At 41.2% G+C, this 23,385-nt stretch overlaps 1 protein-coding gene across 1 annotated transcript in view; it reads left to right on the forward strand.

Annotated features, from left to right (window-relative positions):
- Positions 1-23,385, forward strand: part of LOC124121196 (partitioning defective 3 homolog) — a 98,970-nt gene that overhangs the window by 45,163 nt on the left and 30,422 nt on the right. The window contains exons 4-11 of the mRNA XM_048391568.1: positions 6,986-7,107; positions 8,208-8,396; positions 9,133-9,209; positions 11,654-11,737; positions 13,704-13,829; positions 14,092-14,600; positions 20,602-20,738; positions 21,962-22,102. Of these exons, the coding sequence (XP_048247525.1) occupies positions 6,986-7,107; positions 8,208-8,396; positions 9,133-9,209; positions 11,654-11,737; positions 13,704-13,829; positions 14,092-14,600; positions 20,602-20,738; positions 21,962-22,102 (1,385 nt within the window). The remainder of the gene's footprint in view (positions 1-6,985; positions 7,108-8,207; positions 8,397-9,132; positions 9,210-11,653; positions 11,738-13,703; positions 13,830-14,091; positions 14,601-20,601; positions 20,739-21,961; positions 22,103-23,385) is intronic.

The following is a 23,385-nucleotide window of genomic DNA, read 5'->3' on the forward strand; positions in this document are numbered from 1 at the left end:
TAGAACAGGCTTTGCCATCCCTTGTGATCAATATTAATGAAGGACATTATCAGTGAAGATTGGAATTGTTCCCAACACGCACCAGCTGCATATTTGTATCTTCATGATATAATTGATAAATGTCAGAAACGAGGTTAGGCAGTTCCACTGTTCTCCATGCTTGACATTGGAGCCGTCCTCAATTTTTGTTGGTTTGTTGTTTAACGCCACACTCAGCAATATTCTGGCTAAATGATAGTGGCCTGTAATCAAGTCTGGACATGACAATCCAGTGATTGACATCATGAACAGCAATCTACACAATTGAGATACGATATCATGCATCAACCAAGTCAGCGAGCCTGACCACCCAATCCACTAGGTCTCCTCTTACAACAAGCATAGTCACCTATTATGGCAAGCATGGGTTGCTGAAGACCTGTTCTACCCCGGATCTTCATGGGTCCTCAATTATCAAGAGTAGGATATCCATTCTATCATGATAACTACCCTGGACCCATACTTTGGTTTTGTGGGGTCATGGATTGTCTTCAGCATCTAGGGCGCAGACATTCACTGAGTTGCTTTCATGGGTTTCACCAAAACAGTAAAGGTCTGGGACCTGCATCACTTCAGGCTTTCCTCCACGTAAAACCTCAAAGGAGGTTTATAAACCTTCAGTTGTAAAACCTAGGTCTTACAGTTCAAATGTAAAACCTCTGGGTAGGTCTCACTTGAAAGGAATACCTATCACAAGGTTATTTAGTATAATGATATAGGAAGACCGACAAAACAATAAGCAAAATTGGTTTTAAACTAACACTTTTCCTCTATATTGGTTCTGTGTTCAGTGAAATACAAGACATTTCTACAAAGCTGTAACATTAGTTTTAACAATAACAAGAATTTGGAAATATTAGTTCCAATTTTGGTATTTTCACTGACATATACTGCAGCCGGGGCCTGATATAGGCTTCTAGGTTGGTGTAGATATAACCTTGAAGTCATGCTCTGCCTGCTCATGGGGTCACTTCACTGATAGCATCGGACTGAGAATTGCTGCAGTTATTGTCAATCCACCTCAGCTATAATAAACTCTGCTGACATAAAACTCTCTTTCCCATGCTAGACCTTCCCATCCCTGAATTAACTACAGATCATAAAGATGGAGAAAAAGAAACATGGCAATCTTGTTATCTTGGGACGATAATGGATTCTCAGTGGTGATCCAGTTGATTGGGTTTCATCACCAGATTGGGTCATTGTGTGGGATAGCTTGACTCATTCTCACTTCCTGGACAGTTGAACTCTGGGTAAACTTGCCCAAGGGGGTGGTCCTTATGTTTCTGAGTGTCTCGAGACTTGGTAGGGGGGGAGGGATTATTTGAAGAGGATATTGGCCTTCACTCAAACTACGATACCAACATTTAAGAGTGTGACCAGTAAATTCTTGCTGCATTAATTAGCTGTACAGGGTTTGAAGAGTTTGGAGAAGATGTAGAAAATGTTTCACAGTCACAGTTAGACTAACGTTTAGTGCCAGAAATAAAGTTATGTTATTTGAAAATATATGCCTATAAATAGAACCTAGAACATTGCTTAAATTTCAGACCTAAGCTGAGGCAATCTCAACATGAAAAATGTCATCTTGGTAACTCTTGATATGTCATCTCCTGATGACTCGTTTCATTTACGCTCTAGGGTCTGAGTTTCTTTATTTGTTCCGTGTTGTTTGACGTCACACTCAGCAATATTCCAGCTATATGATGGCTGTCTGTAAATATTCGAGTCTGGACCAGACAATCCATTGATTGACTACATGAGCATCAATTGGGACACGATGACGTGTATCAGCCAAGTCAGCAAGCCTGACCACCCGATGCTGTTAGGCGCCCCTCAAGACAAGCAAAGTCAACTTTTACGACAAGCATTGGTTACTGAAGACCTATTCTACCCCGGATCTTCACAGATCTCTAGGGTCTGAGAGATAGACTAAGTCAATCTGTGCCAAAAACTTGGCTCTTAGCGTCATTTCAGTACATTTTAGTGTTGTCATGTGTATTTAGTTTTAGGTTTAGCATCAGATTAATCAGTCATAATATACACATAACAGGTTAGAAAATTGTATTAAATGCATGTCTTGCATATGATTTGAATGCAGTATCATCTGTTTGTGGCTGTCGGGTAGCCTAGTGGTTAAAGCGTTAGCTCATCATGCCGAAGACCAGGGTTCAATACCCGACATGGGTACAATGTGTGAAGCCCATTTCTGGTGTTCCCCGCTGTGATATTGATTGAACATTGCTTAAAGCAGCGTAAAACCTCATTCACTCACTCACTATCATCTGTTTAGTCTGCATAAACATGCAAAGGTCAGTGAAAAACATAATTTTTTTTTTTTACTAATTTATTGTAATTATTTATTTCTGTCTTTTCCCGGTTTAGTTTGGGAATGCATGTATGTTCATGGCAATCTAACTGGCTTAACATGCAGAGTTTTTCTGTGAGAGTTTCTGTGAATGTAGGTTGTGCAAGGATTGATTCAGTATTCCTGTTGTGCCCTGTAATGACCATGACAGCTGGCTAATGGCACTACTGGCATTGTTTGTCAAGGGAATTAATTTGCAGGAAGCTAGTTAATTGTAGTGGTTGCTGTTACAAAGATTTCCTTTCAAGTCGGAACTTTGTTTGTCTTCACACTAGGTTTTCAGGTCTGGCTGTATCCGAGTGACCCATGCTTGTAAAAACTAAAATGAGGATGGAGTGGTCACAGTGTCTGACCTGGATATTGTGTTGCTCATGCTATCAATCACCAGTCTGCCTTGCCCACACTGTTTGTTACAGGCTGCATTTAGCTGTCATGATCCGGGTTAGAATTAGTTTTCAGCAACCCATGCTTGTCATCATTCTGAATTACGGGATCGGGTGGTCAGGATGGCTGACTTGGTCGATGCACCTGATCGTATCCCAATTATGTTGATCAATGCTTGTGATGTAAATCACTGGATTGTCAAGTCCAGACTTTATTATTTGCAGCCCTTTGTCATATATCTGGGAATATTGCTGATTGCAGCATCATACAAACAAACAAACAAAACAGGCTGCATTGATGGAGCTAGAATATTGCTGACTGCATAAAAAAAACAAAAAACATTCATTCAGTTTTTGAGGTCAGTAGGTGCAATTCATGCCATGACAAAATTATCATCATCCAATGGACGATGAGATTGGATTGCTTCACATTCAAGACGAACAATTCATCCCGGGAATTAAGTAGCTTTATAGTGAGGGTCTTGGCCTGGCTAGGAGTGAAGTAGCTTTATAGTGAGGGTCTATGTCAGTCATGCATATGGAGAACCAACGATCATCGTCAATTGAACTCACTTACTGGTAGTGCTTGGACTTGTATTGATCATCGGGGCAGTCTTTGTTTGTGGGTGAAGCAATCCATGAGATGTTGAGTTGGTGTTAATTGGGGACCTTGACAGCCTTGTCCACATCTCTGATGACACTGATGCATGTCTTTGAAAGTTGCCGAACACTGATGCCAGTTTCGCTCCATGGGACTAGTAGTGCATTGATTACTCTGGATTCTAACACAAGAGAGTCTTTAAATACTGAGACCCTAGCGAAAACATTAAGAAAGAACCCAACTCAAGTCAAGAATGATTTAGCAAGTCTACATTGCCTCAGCTGTAATTAAACACTGTCCTGGATTGGATCCTGGGTCTTGTTTGGATTTTATTTTTTATTTTGTAGATATATTTTTAAAAATGAAAAAACTTATTTCTTAATGTTAGTCTAGGTACTGAGAAATGTTTGTATATACATGATATAATGATTTGAAGATGGTATTTCAGCATTAATTAACAAGTTCAGTTTGACCAGTCCAGAGATTGTCAACTCTGTGATTGAGTGAAATCCAGTCTTAGCAAGGCTAACCAGTGGTCGACAGCATGAGGTGTAATCCACACAGTCGGGCCGTGGCGACACCATCAGCCAGGTCACACCTTGTAACCACCTGATCCTAGTGAATCAGCTCCTGATAGGGTATGGGAATATTCTGCCCGGCATCCCCAAAGAGGGAGAGAGATGGAGTTATAGGAAACGTATTGTGCTCTAGTCTATGTCTTCAGAAACTTCTTCATCATCTGAGGGGGCGGTGGGGTAGCCTAGTGGTTAAAGCGTTCGCACGTCACTCCGAAGACCCGGGTTCGATTCCCGACATGGGTACAATGTGTGAAGCCCATTTCTGGTGTCCCCCGCCGTGATATTGCTGGAATATTGCTAAAAGCGGTGTAAAACCTCACTCACTCATCATCTGAGTGTTTATTTATTTCAGTCCAGTAAGCTGAGCTTGTCAACGTCCATGACGTCTTTGACAGATCATATTCATTAATCTCAATTCATCTCCCTGATATTAAAGCCTAACATTTGTGTGCATATCTGTATTGTTGGTAAAATAGCTCCCCAGACACTGGGAGTAAGTTACACAAAGATAAAATCAATCAGTGTTGTGTCACATTAAATTATACGCATTAGGATGGAGGTTCAGGGAGCACACCTATATACCGTATTCGATGTAATAAGCGCCCCGCTCTAATAAGCGCCTACGGCGATATTTGCTAATATATTGGCTAGTGAACAAGACCAATCAGCACCCCTTCCAATTGATCAATGTACACAAGACTTATTTATTCGCGTATAATACTCACTCGTGTGTTATATGCACCCTTAATTATGGGCATTTAAATTCTGGAAAAATGTATCTCTCGTATATAAACATTTGAGGCTGTCCGCATAAACCTCGAAATTGATCTTTCAACTCTGTCTTTTTCACCAAAATAATATTCTAATAAGAGCCCCTATTTCTAATTTTGAGAGCGCCCTGGGCGCTTATTACGTCGAATACGGTATGTGTGTTTGGAAATATTCTGCAAGAAGAGATAATATTTTCTCAAGTGTTCATCTGTATTGTTAGGGCCAAATGAAGAAGAAATCAATGTCAAGAAGTGACATGATATAAGTGGTGTATTGTGTAATGGAAGACAATCAGCCTCTGTGTATTGATCAGCAACAGTTTCGTACGTGTTGATCAATAAATATTTAATTTACTTCTTTCTTATTGACAATCTTTCGAACTGTGTTTGTCCATAAGAAGCTTATATACAAAAACAACTTTTCTATTCTTAGCACAGCCTGTATGTTTCCTGAAAGGACAACTTGATTATATTCAAACGTAATGAAAATTTCATTTTAAAAACACCACCTGTGTTTTCAAGAGAGCAAGAAATCCATTGTTAACCGTAACAAATTTTCTGCTATTTCATATTTTTCGTAATGATCTCTCTATCATGTAATCATGGACAGTCCACATGGTACATTTTGGCCAACACTCTGGAAGGATCCAGTTTATTAGATACTGCTTTCCCTGGTCTAATGACACAATTCAGCCTCCTTATATAGGCCAAAAAAATAACAGTTTTGTTCTCAGGCACTGCCCGTATCATCATAAAGTACATTGCATGTTTCGTTTTTGTTTCCATTTTCATTTTTTTTGGTGCATTGTGTTTAAGTATTAGGATTTTTATATTTGTTTGAAAATGGAAATAAAAACAAAACGTGCGGCAGACTTTATGATGATGCTGGTGGTGCCTGAGAACCAAGACTATTCTTTTTTTTAGCCTTACATGTGTAACTTTTGAAATTGTTAATCTATATACATGACTGAATGTTCGTAAGTGTTCGGCTTTCCAAGGAGGAAAGAGTCCAACCCAAACATACCCTCCATTTGATACCCAAAATCATTGTTTCAATATGTTTTGGAAATGGAAAGAATATAGAAATATCCCCATCCTAACCTATGATATGACAAACCCCAAGGATAGTATACATGAGGTTATGAAATGGGTTTTACATCATGTTCAAGATTATTGCACATATATATAGCGATGTGCAGGCACATGTGTGTGTGTGTGTGGCTGCTTGTACTAGTCCAGACTAATGCCAGTTTTATAGTGCTACCCCACTGAGATACCATGTTGCAGTTTAACATGGACACAGTATGCTGACTCTGAACCGACCACTCCTTGTTTTATCCACTTAGTCAGGTTTTTACTGTAACCTACAAAACTAGGGGTCCAGAGGACCCCCAATTACTAATTTCAAGGATCCTCGTAGGAAAAATGAAGGTCCTGTAGAGTAATGAAATGGTGTAGTGTACAGTACTGTAAGATTGCTTAAATTACAGGAACTTTGTTTATGTCAAGAATTTGGTACAGTGATTATTATTGACTTCTCTCGGGTCGCAATATTTATTTTTTCTGCGTCCATTCTATCATGTTCTATACATTTGTGTGTACTGGACGCACATTTCTGCGTCAGGTTAACCTTGTTAATGTAGAGTTATCCATTAATTCCTGGGGGGCGGTCGGGTAGCCTAGTGGTTAAAGCGTTCGCTCGTCACGTCGTAGACATGGTAGACCCATGGGTACAATGTGTGAAGCCCATTTCAGGTGTTTGCCGTGATATTGCTGGATTATTGCTAAAAGCGGCGTAAAACCATACTCACACATTCACTCATTATTTCCTGGAGGAATTATGCCTGTGCATCAGGCTGGCAATGACATTCTAAATGGATGCCTCTAGTTCTGCCACAGTCCTACACCAGTAACATGGTGTTAGCTTAATAATTGTCAGTCCTGTGGGAATTCCGGGTTAGAATTGGTCCATAGAAGCCTATGCTGGTTGTAGGAGGCGACAGTATTGTCGGGTGGTCAGGCTTGGTGACTTGGTTGATTGAGTGTCATTGTACCCTGACTGCATGGATGGTTGCTCACAATATCAATCACTAGATTGTCTCGCCCAGACTCTATTATTTACAGGCCGCCATCAATAGTTGGAAGATTGCTGAGTAGGGTGTTGAACACAAATAGACAAATTACGACTCTCATTTCACAAAGTGTTATTCTTGTGTCCTGCATTAATAATCCGTTTTCCACTGAAGGTACATCTCTGACAGTACGGCGGGGCAGTGAGCCAGCTCTCAACCTACTGATCGATGAAGGCCCACTTGAAAACGGAGACACAAGTCTTGCACTTGGCCGAGGAAGGAAGGAATCTCACCAGGTAGGGCAGAGTTGCCTCCCTTGTTTGTGTTGGCTCTGTGGTGTTTATTTGTCAAGAGTGATTTGTTACATATTAACCACAACAAAATGTAGTCATATGGTTATTTGGAGTATCAGTGACTATCTAAAGCTATTCGTCAATTTTACCTAATATATTGTTACGTCCATGGAGGTGGTGGGTTAGAGTTTCTCCCCAGCAACCTGGGCTGGTCAGTGTTGCTTAGTATTGCATGACATTGTACACCGATGGCGTGGATAGTTCAGATTGATTAGGGGGCACGGGGGGCCCAGTCGTCTAAAGCGTTGCGATTCGCTGTGCAGAGTTGCGTCCCTTGGGCACGCCAGAAACCTATGATTGTGGGTTCGAATCCCGGCTTCGCCCCGATCATGTTTCTAGGTTTGTCAGCACCATACCCCTGCTCGTGGGTTTCACTGAAGTGGTAAACGTCTGAGACCTGCATCACTTCGGGCTTTCCTCCCACATTAAGCTGACACGCCATGATATAACTGGAATACTGTTAAAAGCGGCGTTAAACCCAACTCACTCACTCACTCAGATTGATTATTTACAGACAGCTGTCATAAGGCTGGAATGTTGATGAGTGCAGTGTTAAACAACTAACACATAATTTATTGACATGGTATGATCATTATGGAAAAAGGAAACCTGTAGCAGTGTCTATGGGCATACTTAAATCTGATTTATTGATATTACCCAGTAAGATTTTATGTCCACCAAATTTTATTTTTGTAAAGGAATAATAACTAGTCAGAAAGAAAATCTCTCACTTTGAGTTGTGATTGTTGAGTTACTCATAATAAGAGTAATAAAGGTATCTGCAGTCTGCAACTTTAGCCACTTGCCCGATGCCCGAGTCTCGTACAATTCTGTTTGGTCTAAGCTAATAATAATCCATCTAATTTACTAAAATCTGAAAATGATGCTTTAGAGCCAAGTTTGGGTTAAAGGACTCAAAAGTTTTTGGGATCAGACTAAAAATTTATGAAGGTCATAGCTTCTTATGTTATTTTAAGTTTCTCTGTTGGTGCTCAAAGCATTGAAGAGAAGCATGAATGATGAGGTTATTTATTATTTTACAGGAGAGTGATGAACCAAGATCAGAATCTGAGTCGGATGATGAACAGGTCATTTCTCGGCCAAAGGATCCCAAAGAAAAGAGTCCACTGTCACGGTTTCAGCGTGACTCCAAGCGGCAGTCTCTCAGCAACAACCCTGAAATGTACAGATGGCTGGACGCCCACGACAACCAACAGGACCGTCTCAAACAGGTGGGGCACATTTATAATACAGTGATGGATTGTGTTTCTTCAAACAGGTGGGGCACATGTAAGACATTGAAGGATTGTGTTCCTTCCTGTGAAAGCAGCCCAAATCCCCACTCACTCACCCACACATCCACCCACAAACCCACCCACGCACTCACCCATGCACCCACCCATGCACCTACCCACGCAACCACCCACGCACCCACTAACTGACCCACCCACCCACTCAAGCTACCACCCAAGCAACCACCCACGCACCCACCCACGCACCCACTAACTGACCCATGCACCCACCGGAGGGTGCACCCACCCACGCACCCACTAACTGACCCACGCACCCATCAAAGCAACCACCCATGCACCCACCCACGCACCGACCCATGCACCCACTAACTGACCCATGCACCCATCCAGCCATCCAAGCAACCACCGAAGCACCCACCCATGCACCCGCCCATGCACCCACTAACTGACCCATGCACTCATCTAAGCAACCACCCATGCACCCACCCATGCACCCACTCACTAACTGACCCATGCACCCGCCCAAGCAACCACCCACGCACCCATCCACCCACCCACGCACCCATTAACTGACCCACGCACCCACTAACTGACTCACGCACCCATCCAAGCAACCATCCATGCACCCACGCACCCACCCACCCACCCACCCACGCATCCACACTTTGTGAAAGTAGCAGAAATCCCTACTGACTCACTGATTCCATTGTTGCAGCAGGTGGTTGTGGAGAGGAAAGGTCCAATAGGTGGCAGTGGTACTGAAGCCGACCTGAAACCTCAACACAAAGACAGGTGAGTCACAACCCTCGTCAACACAGGAACTGGTGGAGTCACTCACAGATGGCATTTCACTTCGGAGAATTTGTTTGGCATAATTAGAAATTTAGACTCAATCATATTTGGCCACTTGACAGTTTTCCCCTCAAAATCATGTCACAAAGTATTGGAGACACATTAGTTTATTAGTGGAAATATATACAACAGGCCCTTGACATTATCCATAAATGGCTCTTGAAACTTGAGAATTTCCCTGTAATATGGCTGGAATAATGGTAAAAGCTGTGCCAAGAACTTTCCTTCTCGGTGTAATATGAGTGGAGTAATGGTAAAAGCGGTGCCAAGAACTTTCCTTCTCGGTGTAATATGAGTGGAGTAATGGTAAAAGCAGCGCCAAGAACTTTCCTTCTCGGTGTAATATGAGTGGAGTAATGGTAAAAGCAGCGCCAAGAACTTTGCTTTTTAGTGTAATATGAGTGGAGTAATGGTAAAAGCAGTGCCAAGAACTTTGCTTTTTAGTGTAATATGGCTAGAGTAATGGTAAAAGCGACGCCAAGAACTTTCCTTCTTGGTGTAATATGAGTGGAGTAATGGTAAAAGCGGTGCCAAGAACTTTCCTTCTCGGTGTAATATTGCTGGAGTAAGTGGCGCCAAGAACTTTCCTTCTTGGTGTAATATGGCTAGAGTAAGTGGCGCCAAGAACTTTCCTTCTCGGTGTAATATGGCTGAAGTAAGTGGCGCCTAGAACTGCCCTTCTTGGTGTAATATGAGTGGAGTAATGGTAAAAGCGGTGCCAAGAACTTTCTTTCTCGGGGTAATATGGCTGGAGTAAGTGGCGCCAAGAACTTTCCTTCTTGGTGTAATATGGCTGGAGTAAGTGGCGCCAAGAACTTTCCTTCTTGGTGTAATATGGCTGGAGTAAGTGGCGCCAAGAACTTTCCTTCTTGGTGTAATATGGCTTGAGTAAGTGACGCCAAGAACTTTCCTTCTCGGTGGAATATGGCTTGAGTAAGTGGCACCAAGAACTTTCCTTCTTGGTGTAATATGGCTGGAGTAAGTGGCGCCAAGAACTGTCCTTCTTGGTGTAATATGGCTGGAGTAAGTGGCGCCAAGAACTTTCCTTCTCGGTGTAATATGGCTGGAGTAAGTGGCGCCAAGAACTGTCCTTCTTGGTGTAATATGGCTAGAGTAAGTGGCGCCAAGAACTTTCCTTCTCGGTGTAATATGGCTGGAGTAAGTGGCGCCAAGAACTGCCCTTCTTGGTGTAATATGAGTGGAGTAATGGTAAAAGCGGTGCCAAGAACTTTCTTTCTCGGTGTAATATGGCTGGAGTAAGTGGCGCCAAGAACTTTCCTTCTTGGTGTAATATGGCTGGAGTAAGTGGCGCCAAGAACTTTCCTTCTTGGTGTAATATGGCTGAAGTAAGTGGCGCCAAGAACTTTCCTTCTTGGTGTAATATGGCTGGAGTAAGTGAAGCCAAGAACTTTCCTTCTTGGTGGAATATGGCTTGAGTAAGTGGCACCAAGAACTTTCCTTCTTGGTGTAATATGGCTGGAGTAAGTGGCGCCAAGAACTGTCCTTCTTGGTGTAATATGGCTGGAGTAAGTGGCGCCAAGAACTGTCCTTCTTGGTGTAAAATGGCTGGAGTAAGTGGCGCCAAGAACTTTCCTTCTCGGTGTAATATGGCTGGAGTAAGTGGCGCCAAGAACTGCCCTTCTTGGTGTAATATGAGTGGAGTAATGGTAAAAGCGGTGCCAAGAACTTTCTTTCTCGGTGTAATATGGCTGGAGTAAGTGGCGCCAAGAACTTTCCTTCTTGGTGTAATATGGCTGGAGTAAGTGGCGCCAAGAACTTTCCTTCTTGGTGTAATATGGCTGAAGTAAGTGGCGCCAAGAACTTTCCTTCTTGGTGTAATATGGCTTGAGTAAGTGACGCCAAGAACTTTCCTTCTCGGTGGAATATGGCTTGAGTAAGTGGCACCAAGAACTTTCCTTCTTGGTGTAATATGGCTGGAGTAAGTGGCGCCAAGAACTGTCCTTCTTGGTGTAATATGGCTAGAGTAAGTGGCGCCAAGAACTGTCCTTCTTGGTGTAATATGGCTGGAGTACGTGGCGCCAAGAACTTTCCTTCTTGGTGTAATATGGCTGGAGTAAGTGGCGCCAAGAACTTTCCTTCTCGGTGTAATATGGCTGGAGTAAGTGGCGCCAAGAACTTTCCTTCTTGGTGTAATATGGCTGGAGTAAGTGGCGCCAAGAACTTCCTGAATGCAATGGCCCTTATAAAGAAGCAAGTTGTCAAGACACATTCGATGTCCCGAAAACCACAGGAGCGATGGAGTTGATACGTTCCATGGAGGATTCTACCAATAATCTTACTATTATATTTTAAGATACAAAGGGGCAGAAGCCATGGCTATGTTTTTAAGGCTATGTGACCAATAATTGAGTGTATTGTTTCAGTGATGGTGCTATTATTATTGTGCTGAGGAATGATGGAGGGCCTCTCGGAATACATGTCATCCCCGACATCGATGATGACGGAAAGTAAGACATTACAACATCTTCTTGTTGGTTCATAGCTAAAATAATACTTAATAATATTTTATGTAATTCATGTAGTCAAAAACTTAAATCTCTTTTAGAAAGAGTCTCTTTAGTTTAGGCTTTCAACTCTTAAATGGTTGATTTGGGTGCCTGGTAATTAGGTGCTTCTGAGAGTGTGGGTTCAAATCCTGGATAGGACTCAACCCCCCAAAGTACAAAGAGAGTGCATTTCTCAAGTATACAGAGCTCCAGATAACTTTTTGAGCAATTGAGTTTTTTACTCTTGGGTTTCTATTTTAATTGGGTTGGTGCATTTTTCATCTATTCATCACTCTGTTGGGTTTCATCTAGACTAACATTTAGTCTCTGAAATCATATATTACACAATGTCCTTCTTGACTCTAAAAATAAAATAAAATTCCCTATGCTGATTTAACTAGCTTGAGCTGGCTAGACTTGCTTTTGTATGCATTTCTAGATTATTTTTTTCATAAAATAAATATATTCCACGGTCATGGTGGACTAGGTTTCATCACTCTGTTGGGTTTCTTCCAAAAAGAGTGAATATTTAAAGATTTGAAAAAATGAGATAATGTTTTAGATGTATATAACTGTTCTAAATATAAAGGCTTGATTCGGAAAGTAAATTATCACGTAATTATGTTTCGGAAATCCATTGTATTTACGTGTGCTGTTTTTATACATTTGAGTTTTTCATTTAATGCATGCGTTTCTTTACGCAAGTTAATTGAAAGTAATGGGGTTTTGAATATTTTTCGGGGGTATTTTACGCAAATACCCTGCTCATCTGCAGCTCAGAGAATAACATTTGTTACTTTAGACCACTTTCTAAAAGGCATGTATATTCATAACCACATCTCAGCTGGAATCAAGCCTTTGTTTGGGGACTGGTATGACAAAGCTGAGTTAACAGATCAGGGTGAAACGGTACATCGGTGCGCGATATTATCTTTGTTGTTGTATCGATTAGGGCTGTTACGATTCACTCACGTATTCGGTGAATCGAACCGTATCCATTCATGAATTGAATTCGTTATTCGTGGCCACTAGAATCGAATATTTTTGAATATGCAAGCATCTGCATATTTACATACCCTGTACCAAAAAATATCATAAGAACATATAATATGCATAGATTTCTTCAAAGACAACACTCTCATAATATTTAGTTTGACAGTATTGTGGTCACTGGTCATTGTAGCATTTGAGCAGATACTAGTACCTGGATAAGTGCAGTATATATATTAATCATTAACAAACCATGTCAAATATTTTATGTTGTCAATGTTTCACTGAATATAACAAATAATACAAATAATATTTCAGCTGCTACATCAGACTTGTTATTGTATTCGTGATTTAATATTCGTATTCGTTACCCTATATTCGTGATACGAATCATATTCGCGTCATAGTGTATTTGTTGCAGCCCTAGTATCGATACAAGACGATACACTTGCTACAATAAATTACTTACTACTTGTTTAACGACCTCATCGTTTTCGTCTGTCAAATATCACAAATGTATTATAACTAGCGTTTCAAGTTCACTGCTAAATATAGCCGCTACAAACATGTGTGTACAGCTAGCTTTTCCCTTTGAACCTGCTCTGAAATATTTATAGTAAGAAGTTTGCATGCAATTTGACGTAAATATGTGTATCGCAATATGTATCATATCGCGACCTATGTATCATGATATGTATCGTATAATGACCTTGCTGTATCATTTCACCCCTAATAACCAATGAGGTACCTCCTTTGCAATCTGTCACTACTTCCCGTCACTGGTGAATATTGTGATATGCTTTGTATCGATGGAACTGGTGATTTGTTGATGTTATTGCAGATGATGTTGGTGGTGGTGTTGATGTAGATGCTGATGGTGTTATTGCCCTTGATGCTGCTGTTGCTATTGTTGCTGATGCTGTTGTTGTTGTTGCAGAGAGTTGGGGCTGGTGCTACAGGGTATTGAGAAGGGAGGCCGTATTGAACGAGATGGGAGATTACGGGTGAATGACAGGATCATCGAGATCAACGGCAAAAACCTGGAAGGAGTCAGCTTCGACAGGTAAGGGGAAATAGATACATACAGTTGATTTAAAAATGTTTAGCTGTACAAGATTGAACGTTTATTTTGAACGTTATTTTGTCAAACGTTGATTTGTTGTTCATTCGTTTTGGTGTTCGTTCGTTCATTTAGCGATGGTACTAGAATACAGTAATTTGTTCTTTGAATTACTTTTCTCCCATTCATTTTAGTTGTAGAAGACCATTCTAAGGCAATAAGAATGATTAAATATCAATTAATCTCCAAAATATTTGTTTTTCAGTGCCCAAAGAATATTTCGTGACGCTATGAGAACAGCAGAAGTAAGACTGAAAGTTGTGAAACATCGAGCTCCTCCCCCACTGCCAAAACAACCACCGCCCCTCATGCCAAAACCCAAAGGTCATGCGCCAGTGAAACCTTCACCTTTGACCCTTCCCCCACCCAAGGGAGATAACTCTCTTCCCTCAAGTCCAGAAAAGACAAGCTCTCCATTGGAGGGGGGAAAGTCTTTAATAAATAATAACAATGTGAATGAAAAGAATGTAAACCTGAACATGATGAACAATAATCAAGGCAATCAAATCCCGGGTTCCCCTCTTCCACCACGAGACAAGCTGCCTATCCAACCAGGTCCTCCACTGAAGGTGGCATCGCCTACCAAGAAAACACCGCCGGCTGTTCCCCAGCGCCACCCGTCCACAACGTTGTCAGCACCAAAAGAACAAGCAATCAACACTCTCACAAATACTCGCAAAATTGGAAGGAAAATCCAGATTCAGTTGCAGAGAGGTATGATCCATCATGACAGCAGTTGCAATATTTGCTGGACAACTTGTTGGTGCATACCGGGGCCCCATTGCACAAAGTGATCTTAGTCCTAAGATTATCGTAAGTCTATGTTAAAGTATGGGCTTTACGAAAGTCTTAGCGCTAAGATTGCTTTGTGAAACGGGGCCCAGGGTATTACCATCACTCTATGTTTTAGTTAACCTCTAGTGACCTCTAGTTTATGGGGCTTTCTTTTTCGTAGAATAACCCCTAAACAGGGACATGTTACAGAATATCCGTCTGTCCCAGGGATATTTTGTAGAAAATCCACTAGTCTTCCAGAGGGCAGCACCTGTAAAGTTGGTTTGACATGTTTTGAATGTCCCTAGTTAGAGATGTATTTAACTGTTGAACACAAGATAGTGATATTCAAAGAAAATCTCCAGGTCTTATAGAGGGCAGCACCTGTAAAGTGGGTTTGACATGTTTTGGATGTCCCTAGTTACAGTTGTATTTAGCTGTTGAACACAAGATAGGGATATTCTTTAGAATAAACCCAGGTCTTATAGAGGGCAGCACCTGTAAAGTGGGTTTGACATGTTTTGGATGTCCCTAGTTAGAGATGTATTTAGCTGTTGAACACAAGATAGGGATATTCTTTAGAATAAACCCAGGTCTTCCAGGGGATAACTCCTGTAAAGTAGGTTTGACATGTTTTGGATGTCCCTAGTTAGAGATGTATTTAGCTGTTGAACACAAGATAGGGATATTCTTTAGAATAAACCCAGGTCTTATAGAGGGCAGCACCTGTAAAGTGGGTTTGACATGTTTTGGATGTCCCTAGTTGGAGATGTATTTAGCTGTTGAACACAAGATAGGGATATTCTTTAGAATAAACCCAGGTCTTCCAGGGGATAACTCCTGTAAAGTAGGTTTGACATGTTTTGGATGTCCCTAGTTAGATATGTATTTAGCTGTTGAACACAAGATAGGGATATTCTTTAGAATAAACCCAGGTCTTCCAGGGGATAACTCCTGTAAAGTAGGTTTGACATGTTTTGAATGTCCCTAGTTAGAGATGTATTTAACTGTTGAACACAAGATAGGGATATTCAAAGAAAATCTCCAGGTCTTATAGAGGGCAGCACCTGTAAAGTGGGTTTGACATGTTTTGGATGTCCCTAGTTAGATATGTATTTAGCTGTTGAACACAAGATAGGGATATTCTTTAGAATAAACCCAGGTCTTATAGAGGGCAGCACCTGTAAAGTGGGTTTGACATGTTTTGGATGTCCCTAGTTAGAGATGTATTTAGCTGTTGAACACAAGATAGGGATATTCTTTAGAATAAACCCAGGTCTTATAGAGGGCAGCACCTGTAAAGTGGGTTTGACATGTTTTGGATGTCCCTAGTTAGCTCTTTCATCACTGGCTGCCCCAGAGTTATGTCCCTTGAGACCCTGCAGTCCCTGACACTGACAAGGCCTGTACACTGGCCTCCCTGGCAGTATTATTGGAAAATCACACTATCATTTTTGATGCACTTTTTCTACCAGAAACTTGCTTTTAATATACATTTATCATATACCATTGTAAAGAAGATTAAGTATACTTTAATATTCTTTGTTGTTATTGTCTCTAACCTTTGTTATTTTCTAATTACAGGTGTTTACAAGTGAAATAAAACTTGAAAACACTGAAAAAATGAAAACAGACAATGAATTTTGGCTCAAATTGTATTACAAATCACAAAAATAAATCACAGATACAAGGTAAACATAACACAGTGGTCTTGTCATCTTGGACGGCACAGGTAATCCCAGGTGTTACAGGTAAATTCTCTTCATGCACATCTGTAAACAAATAAACAAGTTTACAACTCTTGGTACTGACTTTGTTTTCTATACTGATGTCACATATTACTTATGATACACTTACAGCCTCTAAGGTAAACTCGTTAACACAGGTAAACTTGTTAACGCAGGTAAACTCGTTAACACAGGTAAAAACACAAATATTTGATTTATTTTGTTCTTTTTCAGGATTTGAAACAAAAATTAAGTATTTAAGTTTTTAAAAAGTTATTTATCACATTATCTGAACATTGAACCACAGCTACTATAAGAATGACATCACAGGGAAGATAACACAGATTGATCTGAAGAGGGAAACATTGTAAAAGGACGGAAAGATCGTAAATTCAAGTTCTGCAAATATACAAGTTGTGATAACATATTTACAATACACTGCTATTTACAATTGCATAATAAATTAAATCAGTACTTTATTAAATCAATTAATAAATAAATAATCATTACAGTTACTAAAATTTAAATTAAGATGTAAAAAACAAGAAAACAAACATGAATATGGAAATAAATTTTATTCAAATTGAGCGAAATATAAGGACATACGACAAACCGGCAAACTACAATTCGGATTGCGATCAGAAAAATAAATTTAAAAAAAAACAAAACAGATACGTCATGCCACTCACCTTTGTTGTTGTTGTGATCGCTCGTTCACGTGTAGGCTGCATTCTCATTCGTCGCACTGATAATCTGTTCAAACACAGAATCATTGTAAAACAGTTGGAAAAAATCAATAGCACGACTCTTCACTCACCGTGTCAATATATATTCTTGAATCCGGTCGCCTCTTCAAAATCCCTCATGTCTCCACTGTCGTGTGTCCCTCTGCCACTCCCATTCTCGAAAGTTGGCGGGGGGGGGACACCTCGTCGAAACCGTCAAAATCTTCACGAAAATATTCGCGAAATTCCCTCTCCCCTTCGCGTAAATTATTCAATTCAAACACATTATTATTCCCGATATAGTCGTTGTTAATCATCTGATCGCTATCCGAATCGTAGTTGGCCGCCATTACGCTTGATTTACGATTCAAGCGAGAAAAATACCTGTCGCGAAAACAGGTGACATACCCGCGATTTTCGCGCCAAAAAGACGGGGAAATTCCATCGAATGACGTGTCAATACGTGTAGATCTCGTTTCCATATTTAGAACGAGATTACACACGAGAAAGGAAGTAGAAAGAGCGATTTTGTAAACACGCTCGCGCCGCCCGATTTATCGGGCAGCCGGGTTCTGGGCCTCGGCTTATGCTGCCCGATTTTTCGGGCAGCCGGGTCCTGGGACACGGTTTATCCTGCCCGATAAATCGGGCAGTCGGGGCGAAAGGGTTAGAGATGTATTTAGCTGTTGAACACAAGATAGGGATATTCTTTAGAATAAACCCAGGTCTTCCAGGGGATAACTCCTGTAAAGTAGGTTTGACATGTTTTGGATGTCCCTAGTTAGAGATGTATTTAGCTGTTGAACACAAGATAGGGATATTCTTTAGAATAAACCCAGGTCTTATAGAGGGCAGCACCTGTAAAGTGGGTTTGACATGTTTTGGATGTCCCTAGTTAGAGATGTATTTAACTGTTGAACACAAGATAGGGATATTCAAAGAAAATCTCCAGGTCTTATAGAGGGCAGCACCTTTAAGGTGGGTTTGACATGTTTTGGATGTCCCTAGTTAGAGATGTATTTAACTGTTGAACACAAGATAGGGATATTCTTTAGAATAAACCCAGGTCTTCCAGGGGATAACTCCTGTAAAGTAGGTTTGACATGTTTTGGATGTCCCTAGTTAGAGATGTATTTAGCTGTTGAACACAAGATAGGGATATTCTTAAGAATAAACCCAGGTCTTCCAGGGGATAACTCCTGTAAAGTGGGTTTGACATGTTTTGGATGTCCCTAGTTAGAGATGTATTTAGCTGTTGAACACAAGATAGGGATATTCTTTAGAATAAACCCAGGTCTTATAGAGGGCAGCACCTGTAAAGTGGGTTTGACATGTTTTGGATGTCCCTAGTTAGAGATGTATTTAGCTGTTGAACACAAGATAGGGATATTCAAAGAAAATCTCCAGGTCTTATAGAGGGCAGCACCTTTAAGGTGGGTTTGACATGTTTTGGATGTCCCTAGTTAGAGATGTATTTAACTGTTGAACACAAGATAGGGATATTCTTTAGAATAAACCCAGGTCTTCCAGGGGATAACTCCTGTAAAGTAGGTTTGACATGTTTTGGATGTCCCTAGTTAGAGATGTATTTAGCTGTTGAACACAAGATAGGGATATTCTTAAGAATAAACCCAGGTCTTCCAGGGGATAACTCCTGTAAAGTGGGTTTGACATGTTTTGGATGTCCCTAGTTAGAGATGTATTTAGCTGTTGAACACAAGATAGGGATATTCTTTAGAATAAACCCAGGTCTTCCAGGGGATAACTCCTGTAATGTAGGTTTGACATGTTTTGGATGTCCCTACTCCCCAGTAGTCTGTCTTCCAGACCATAGAGAAAAAAATTAAAAACTCATGTCTAGAATGATTTGGAAAGTCTAGATTTTCTCACCTCTAGGCCTGACATTATATATTGTTCTGGGCTCTATTTGGATATTTTTTACTTTCTATTTTGTAGATATACCAGTATATTGTTAAATAAGATACCTTTATTTCTGGGTCTAATGTCAGTCTGTGTCCCTAGTTAGACATATATTTAGCTGTTGAACACAAGATAGAGATATTCTATAGAAAATCCCCAGGTCTTATAGAGGGTTTCGGGGCAGGGGTGGCCCAATCGTCTAAGGTGCCGCGATTCGCTGTGCAGAGTTGTGTCCCTTGGGCACACCAGAAACCTATGATTAACAAAAATATATCTAACACCTGAGAATCAAATCCTATTGCTTTTACAGTTTTAGCAAGTGTTACGAAATTACATTTTCTTAACATGAGATGTCATTGACACGTTGCACACATGATCTGACATGTGAACCAGCTATTAGTGAAAGTTACAGAAGACGTATTTCAGAAATTTTGTATCAAAATGTTGATAGTTAAACTAAACAAAGGTTAGTAAATGTTAACACATGTAAAAATGCAAACTGTGCAGAGTTGCATCCCTTGGGCTCGCCAGAAACCTATGATTATGGGTTCGAATCCCGGTTAGCCCCGATTATGTTTCTAGGTTTGTCAGCACCATACCCGTGCTCGTGGGTTTCACCGAAGTGGTAAATGTCTGAGGCCTGCATCACTTCGGGCTTTCCTCCCACATTAAGCTGACACGACGCGATATAACTGGAATACTGTTAAAAGCAACGTTGCAAACCTAACTCACTCACTCACTCATTAAATAAAGAGGAAATTGTCGTGATCCTGCTGTTAATCTACACAACTGGGTTTGTTTTCCCTCTGTGAAAAGAAATCAGTTGTTTTCAGATGCGACCGCCTCTGTGGTCTAGTGGAAGAGCGTCTGCCCGGGGAGCGGAAGGTCCGGGGTTTGATCCTCGGCCGCGTCATACCAAAAGACATTAAAAGATGGTACTTGTTGTTACCCTGTCTAGCGCTCGGCATTAAGGGCTAAAACAATGACTGGTCGGCTCGAAGTCAGTATACTGTGTCTGAGTGGGGTATTCATATTAAACTGCGGCGGGTATCTCAGTGGGCTAGCTCTACAAATCGGCATCAGTCCGGACTAGTACAAGCAGCCACCCACACGTGCATGCACGTCGCTATAAAAGTGCAATAATCTTGGACGTGACGTTAAACCCCATTTCACCTTACCTGTCTTCAGTTGAATATTCTGATTGTCATTTACTTAACAGGAAGATACTTTGGCATTTATCTAAATTCTTTTTGACTAAACGATTTGTTCTTTGAAGAAGTAAAAGAACAGGGGGATCATGAATACCCCTTCTACAGACTACTCATTTACTAAGGGGGCAGTGAGGTAGCCTAGTGGTTTAAGTGTCAGCTTGTCACGGCCAAACACCCGGGTTTGATTCCAAACATGGTTTTAATGAGTGGAGACAGGTTTTTGCTTCACATCCCAGGGATGATATGGTTGGAGTATGTCCAAAAGTGGCCAAAAACTCATTCACCTCATGAATGAAATTTCAGAAACACTTGGAACTGTTCAGTTCCTATTCACTGCAATGTTGTGGTTGTGCTGCAGGTGCTCTCGGACTTGGGTTCAGCATCACGTCGAGAGACAACCCCACGGGGGAGAGTCCCATCTACATCAAGAACATCCTAGCCAAGGGGGCAGCAGTGCAGGACGGAAGACTCAAGCCAGGAGACAGGTTGTTGGAGGTCAGTGTGGGTGGTTTCCTTTCACGAAATGTTAATGTAGGGGACACAATGACCTCCACGTTAAGCCCTGGGACAGGTCGTTGGAGGTTGCTGTGGGTTCCTTTCACGAAATGTTAATGTAGGGTACATAATGACCTCCACGTAAAGCCCCGGGACAGGTTGTTGGAGGTCGCTGTGGTTTCCTTTGATAAAGTAGGGTACACAATGACCTCCACGTTAAGCCCCGGGACAGGTTGTTGGAGGTCGCTGTGGTTTCCTTTGATGAAATGATAAAGTAGGGTACACAATGACCTCCATGTTAAGCCCCGGGACAGGTTGTTGGAGGTTGCTGTGGTTTCCTTTGATGAAATGATAAAGTAGGGTACACAATGACCTCCATGTTAAGCCCTGGGACAGATTGTTGGAGGTCGCTGTGGTTTCCTTTGATGAAAGAATGTCTCCGTTGTATAGTTCATAGTGCATCTGCCCAGAGAATGGAAGGTTGGTGGTTCAATATAAGTGCAATTATCTTGAAAGCAACCTTAAACCCCATTTCACTTCACCTAGGCTACACCTAGACTTGCTCAAGTCTATTTGGTCTTTTATAATTCATCATACTCACCTTACCACGACTATGCCCCTTACCTTTGTACCTAGCCGACTGACCCGTGAAGATCTGGGTTAGAAAAGGTCTTCAGCAACCCATGCTTGCCGTAAAAGGTGACTATGTTTGTCGTAAGAGGCAACTGACGGGATCAGGTGGTCAGGCTCGCTGACTTGGTTGATGCATGTCATCGTATCCCAAATGCGTGGAACGATGCTCATAATGTCGTTCACTCGATTGTCTGGTCCAGACTCCATTATTTACAGACCGCCGTCATATAGCTGGAATATTGCTGAGTGCGGCATTAAACAACAAACGAACGAATGAGTAAACGGACAAACTATAGTAATATGAAAGAATCGGGTAGTCCTCCACTTCTTTTGAGTAGTATACTGTCACAAACCTCTCAATTGAGCATGACTGATTGTTTGAAAAGAGAAGAGTTACCTCCCTTACTCCTTCAGAAAATTTGAGTTGCATTAACAACAGTTAATGGTGTATTTGTTCTTTTAAGTATATAGTACACCTGCATAATCCCCATTATGTATTGGAAAGATGCATGTTAGCAAACCTTCATAGTTACATTGTCCACCAAACCCTCGGGAGCGTGTTTTATCGTTTACAACCACTGTTGATCCAGGTGAACAGCGTGGAGATGACAGGCAAGTCCCAGAGTGAGGCTGTGAGTCAGTTGCGAAGTATCCCAGAAGGCCACATGTGTAATCTGGTCGTGTCAAGACAGGAAGTTGTGGACGAGCTGTTTCGCATGCCCCGAGAGCTGGTAGGACATCAACTGATGTTATTCTCTAGTGTATCGAAAATAATAGATATTTTTGACAGAACATGCACTTTTAGTTGTAGTTTTTTATTGGTTCACTGGAGTTGATCTGTTTTTACTGAAATTTATTAATCATATTTTAGTTCTGACTTGAAACTAACAGGACGTTATTGGGGAAATTTGCTCCCAGCATTAATTTGGAAGACCCTGAGTGACAGGCAATAACATCCTATGCTTTTGGCGTTCATTCCCTGCTTTGGTTGGAAGTATTTGTCTGTGTGTTAGGAACCATTCACATTTTCAATATGATGCTTGCAATATTCACTATTATTTGCCGTTATGAGGTTTTTATTTCACAGCATTAATGTCCATGAATGGCTGCAGCAGTGCATGAGGCCCCAGGTTGAATAATTCATCATCTCGTTATTGATCCGAATCTCAAACTCAAGATGGCTGATGTTGCTGTAGGAACAGATTAGTGGGGGATTGGCTGGTCAAAATGGCTGCTGAATGGTTATTAATAGGATGGTGACCATGATAGACAATCATCGGCTGTGACATTCCATTATCACCACGTGGCTGCTCATACTATCGGCCACTGGTTTGATTGACATGGCTTTTGTGTGCCATCACATCCTTACCGACTAACGGGATAGGGGGGTCAGGCTTGCTGACTTGGTTGTTACATGTCATCGATCCCAATTGCGTGGATCAATGCTCATGATGTCAATCACTGGATTGTCTGGTCCAGACTTGTTTATTAAACCGCCGTCATATAGCTGGAATATTGCTGAGTGCGATATTAAACAACAAACAAACAAACAAAACTTCCTGACCTGATGGGGAGGTGGGGTAGCCTAGTGGTTAAAGTGATTGCTTTTCACATCGAGGGTCTGGGTTCGATTCCCCACATGGGTACGATGTTGTGAAGCCTTTTCTGGTGTCCCCCACCGTGATTTTGCTGGTATGCTGTTTAAACGGCGTAAAACCATACTCATTTACTCCTTACCGGATGGTTGCTCGTGCTATCAACCACTGGTTTGACTGACATGGACATTTCACATGAGATAGCTGTAATATTGCTGACTATTGCTTAAATCCTCATTCGCTCAGTATGTCTTCAATTAGCACTGGGTTGGTTGTTGGTGCTTAAGTTGAAATATATGGTTTTCAGTGGTTTTGTTTTTTGTAGGAGATTTTGTTGATGATACTAATATTTACTTTCTCAAGCACATGTTTTAGTAAGAACATCAAAACATCACAACCAAAAGGAAACTTTGAAATCC

This window comes from Haliotis rufescens, unplaced genomic scaffold, assembly GCF_023055435.1.
Source record: "Haliotis rufescens isolate VD_foot unplaced genomic scaffold, xgHalRufe1.0.p SCAF_10, whole genome shotgun sequence".
Classification (NCBI taxonomy): Eukaryota; Metazoa; Mollusca; class Gastropoda; order Lepetellida; family Haliotidae; genus Haliotis; species Haliotis rufescens.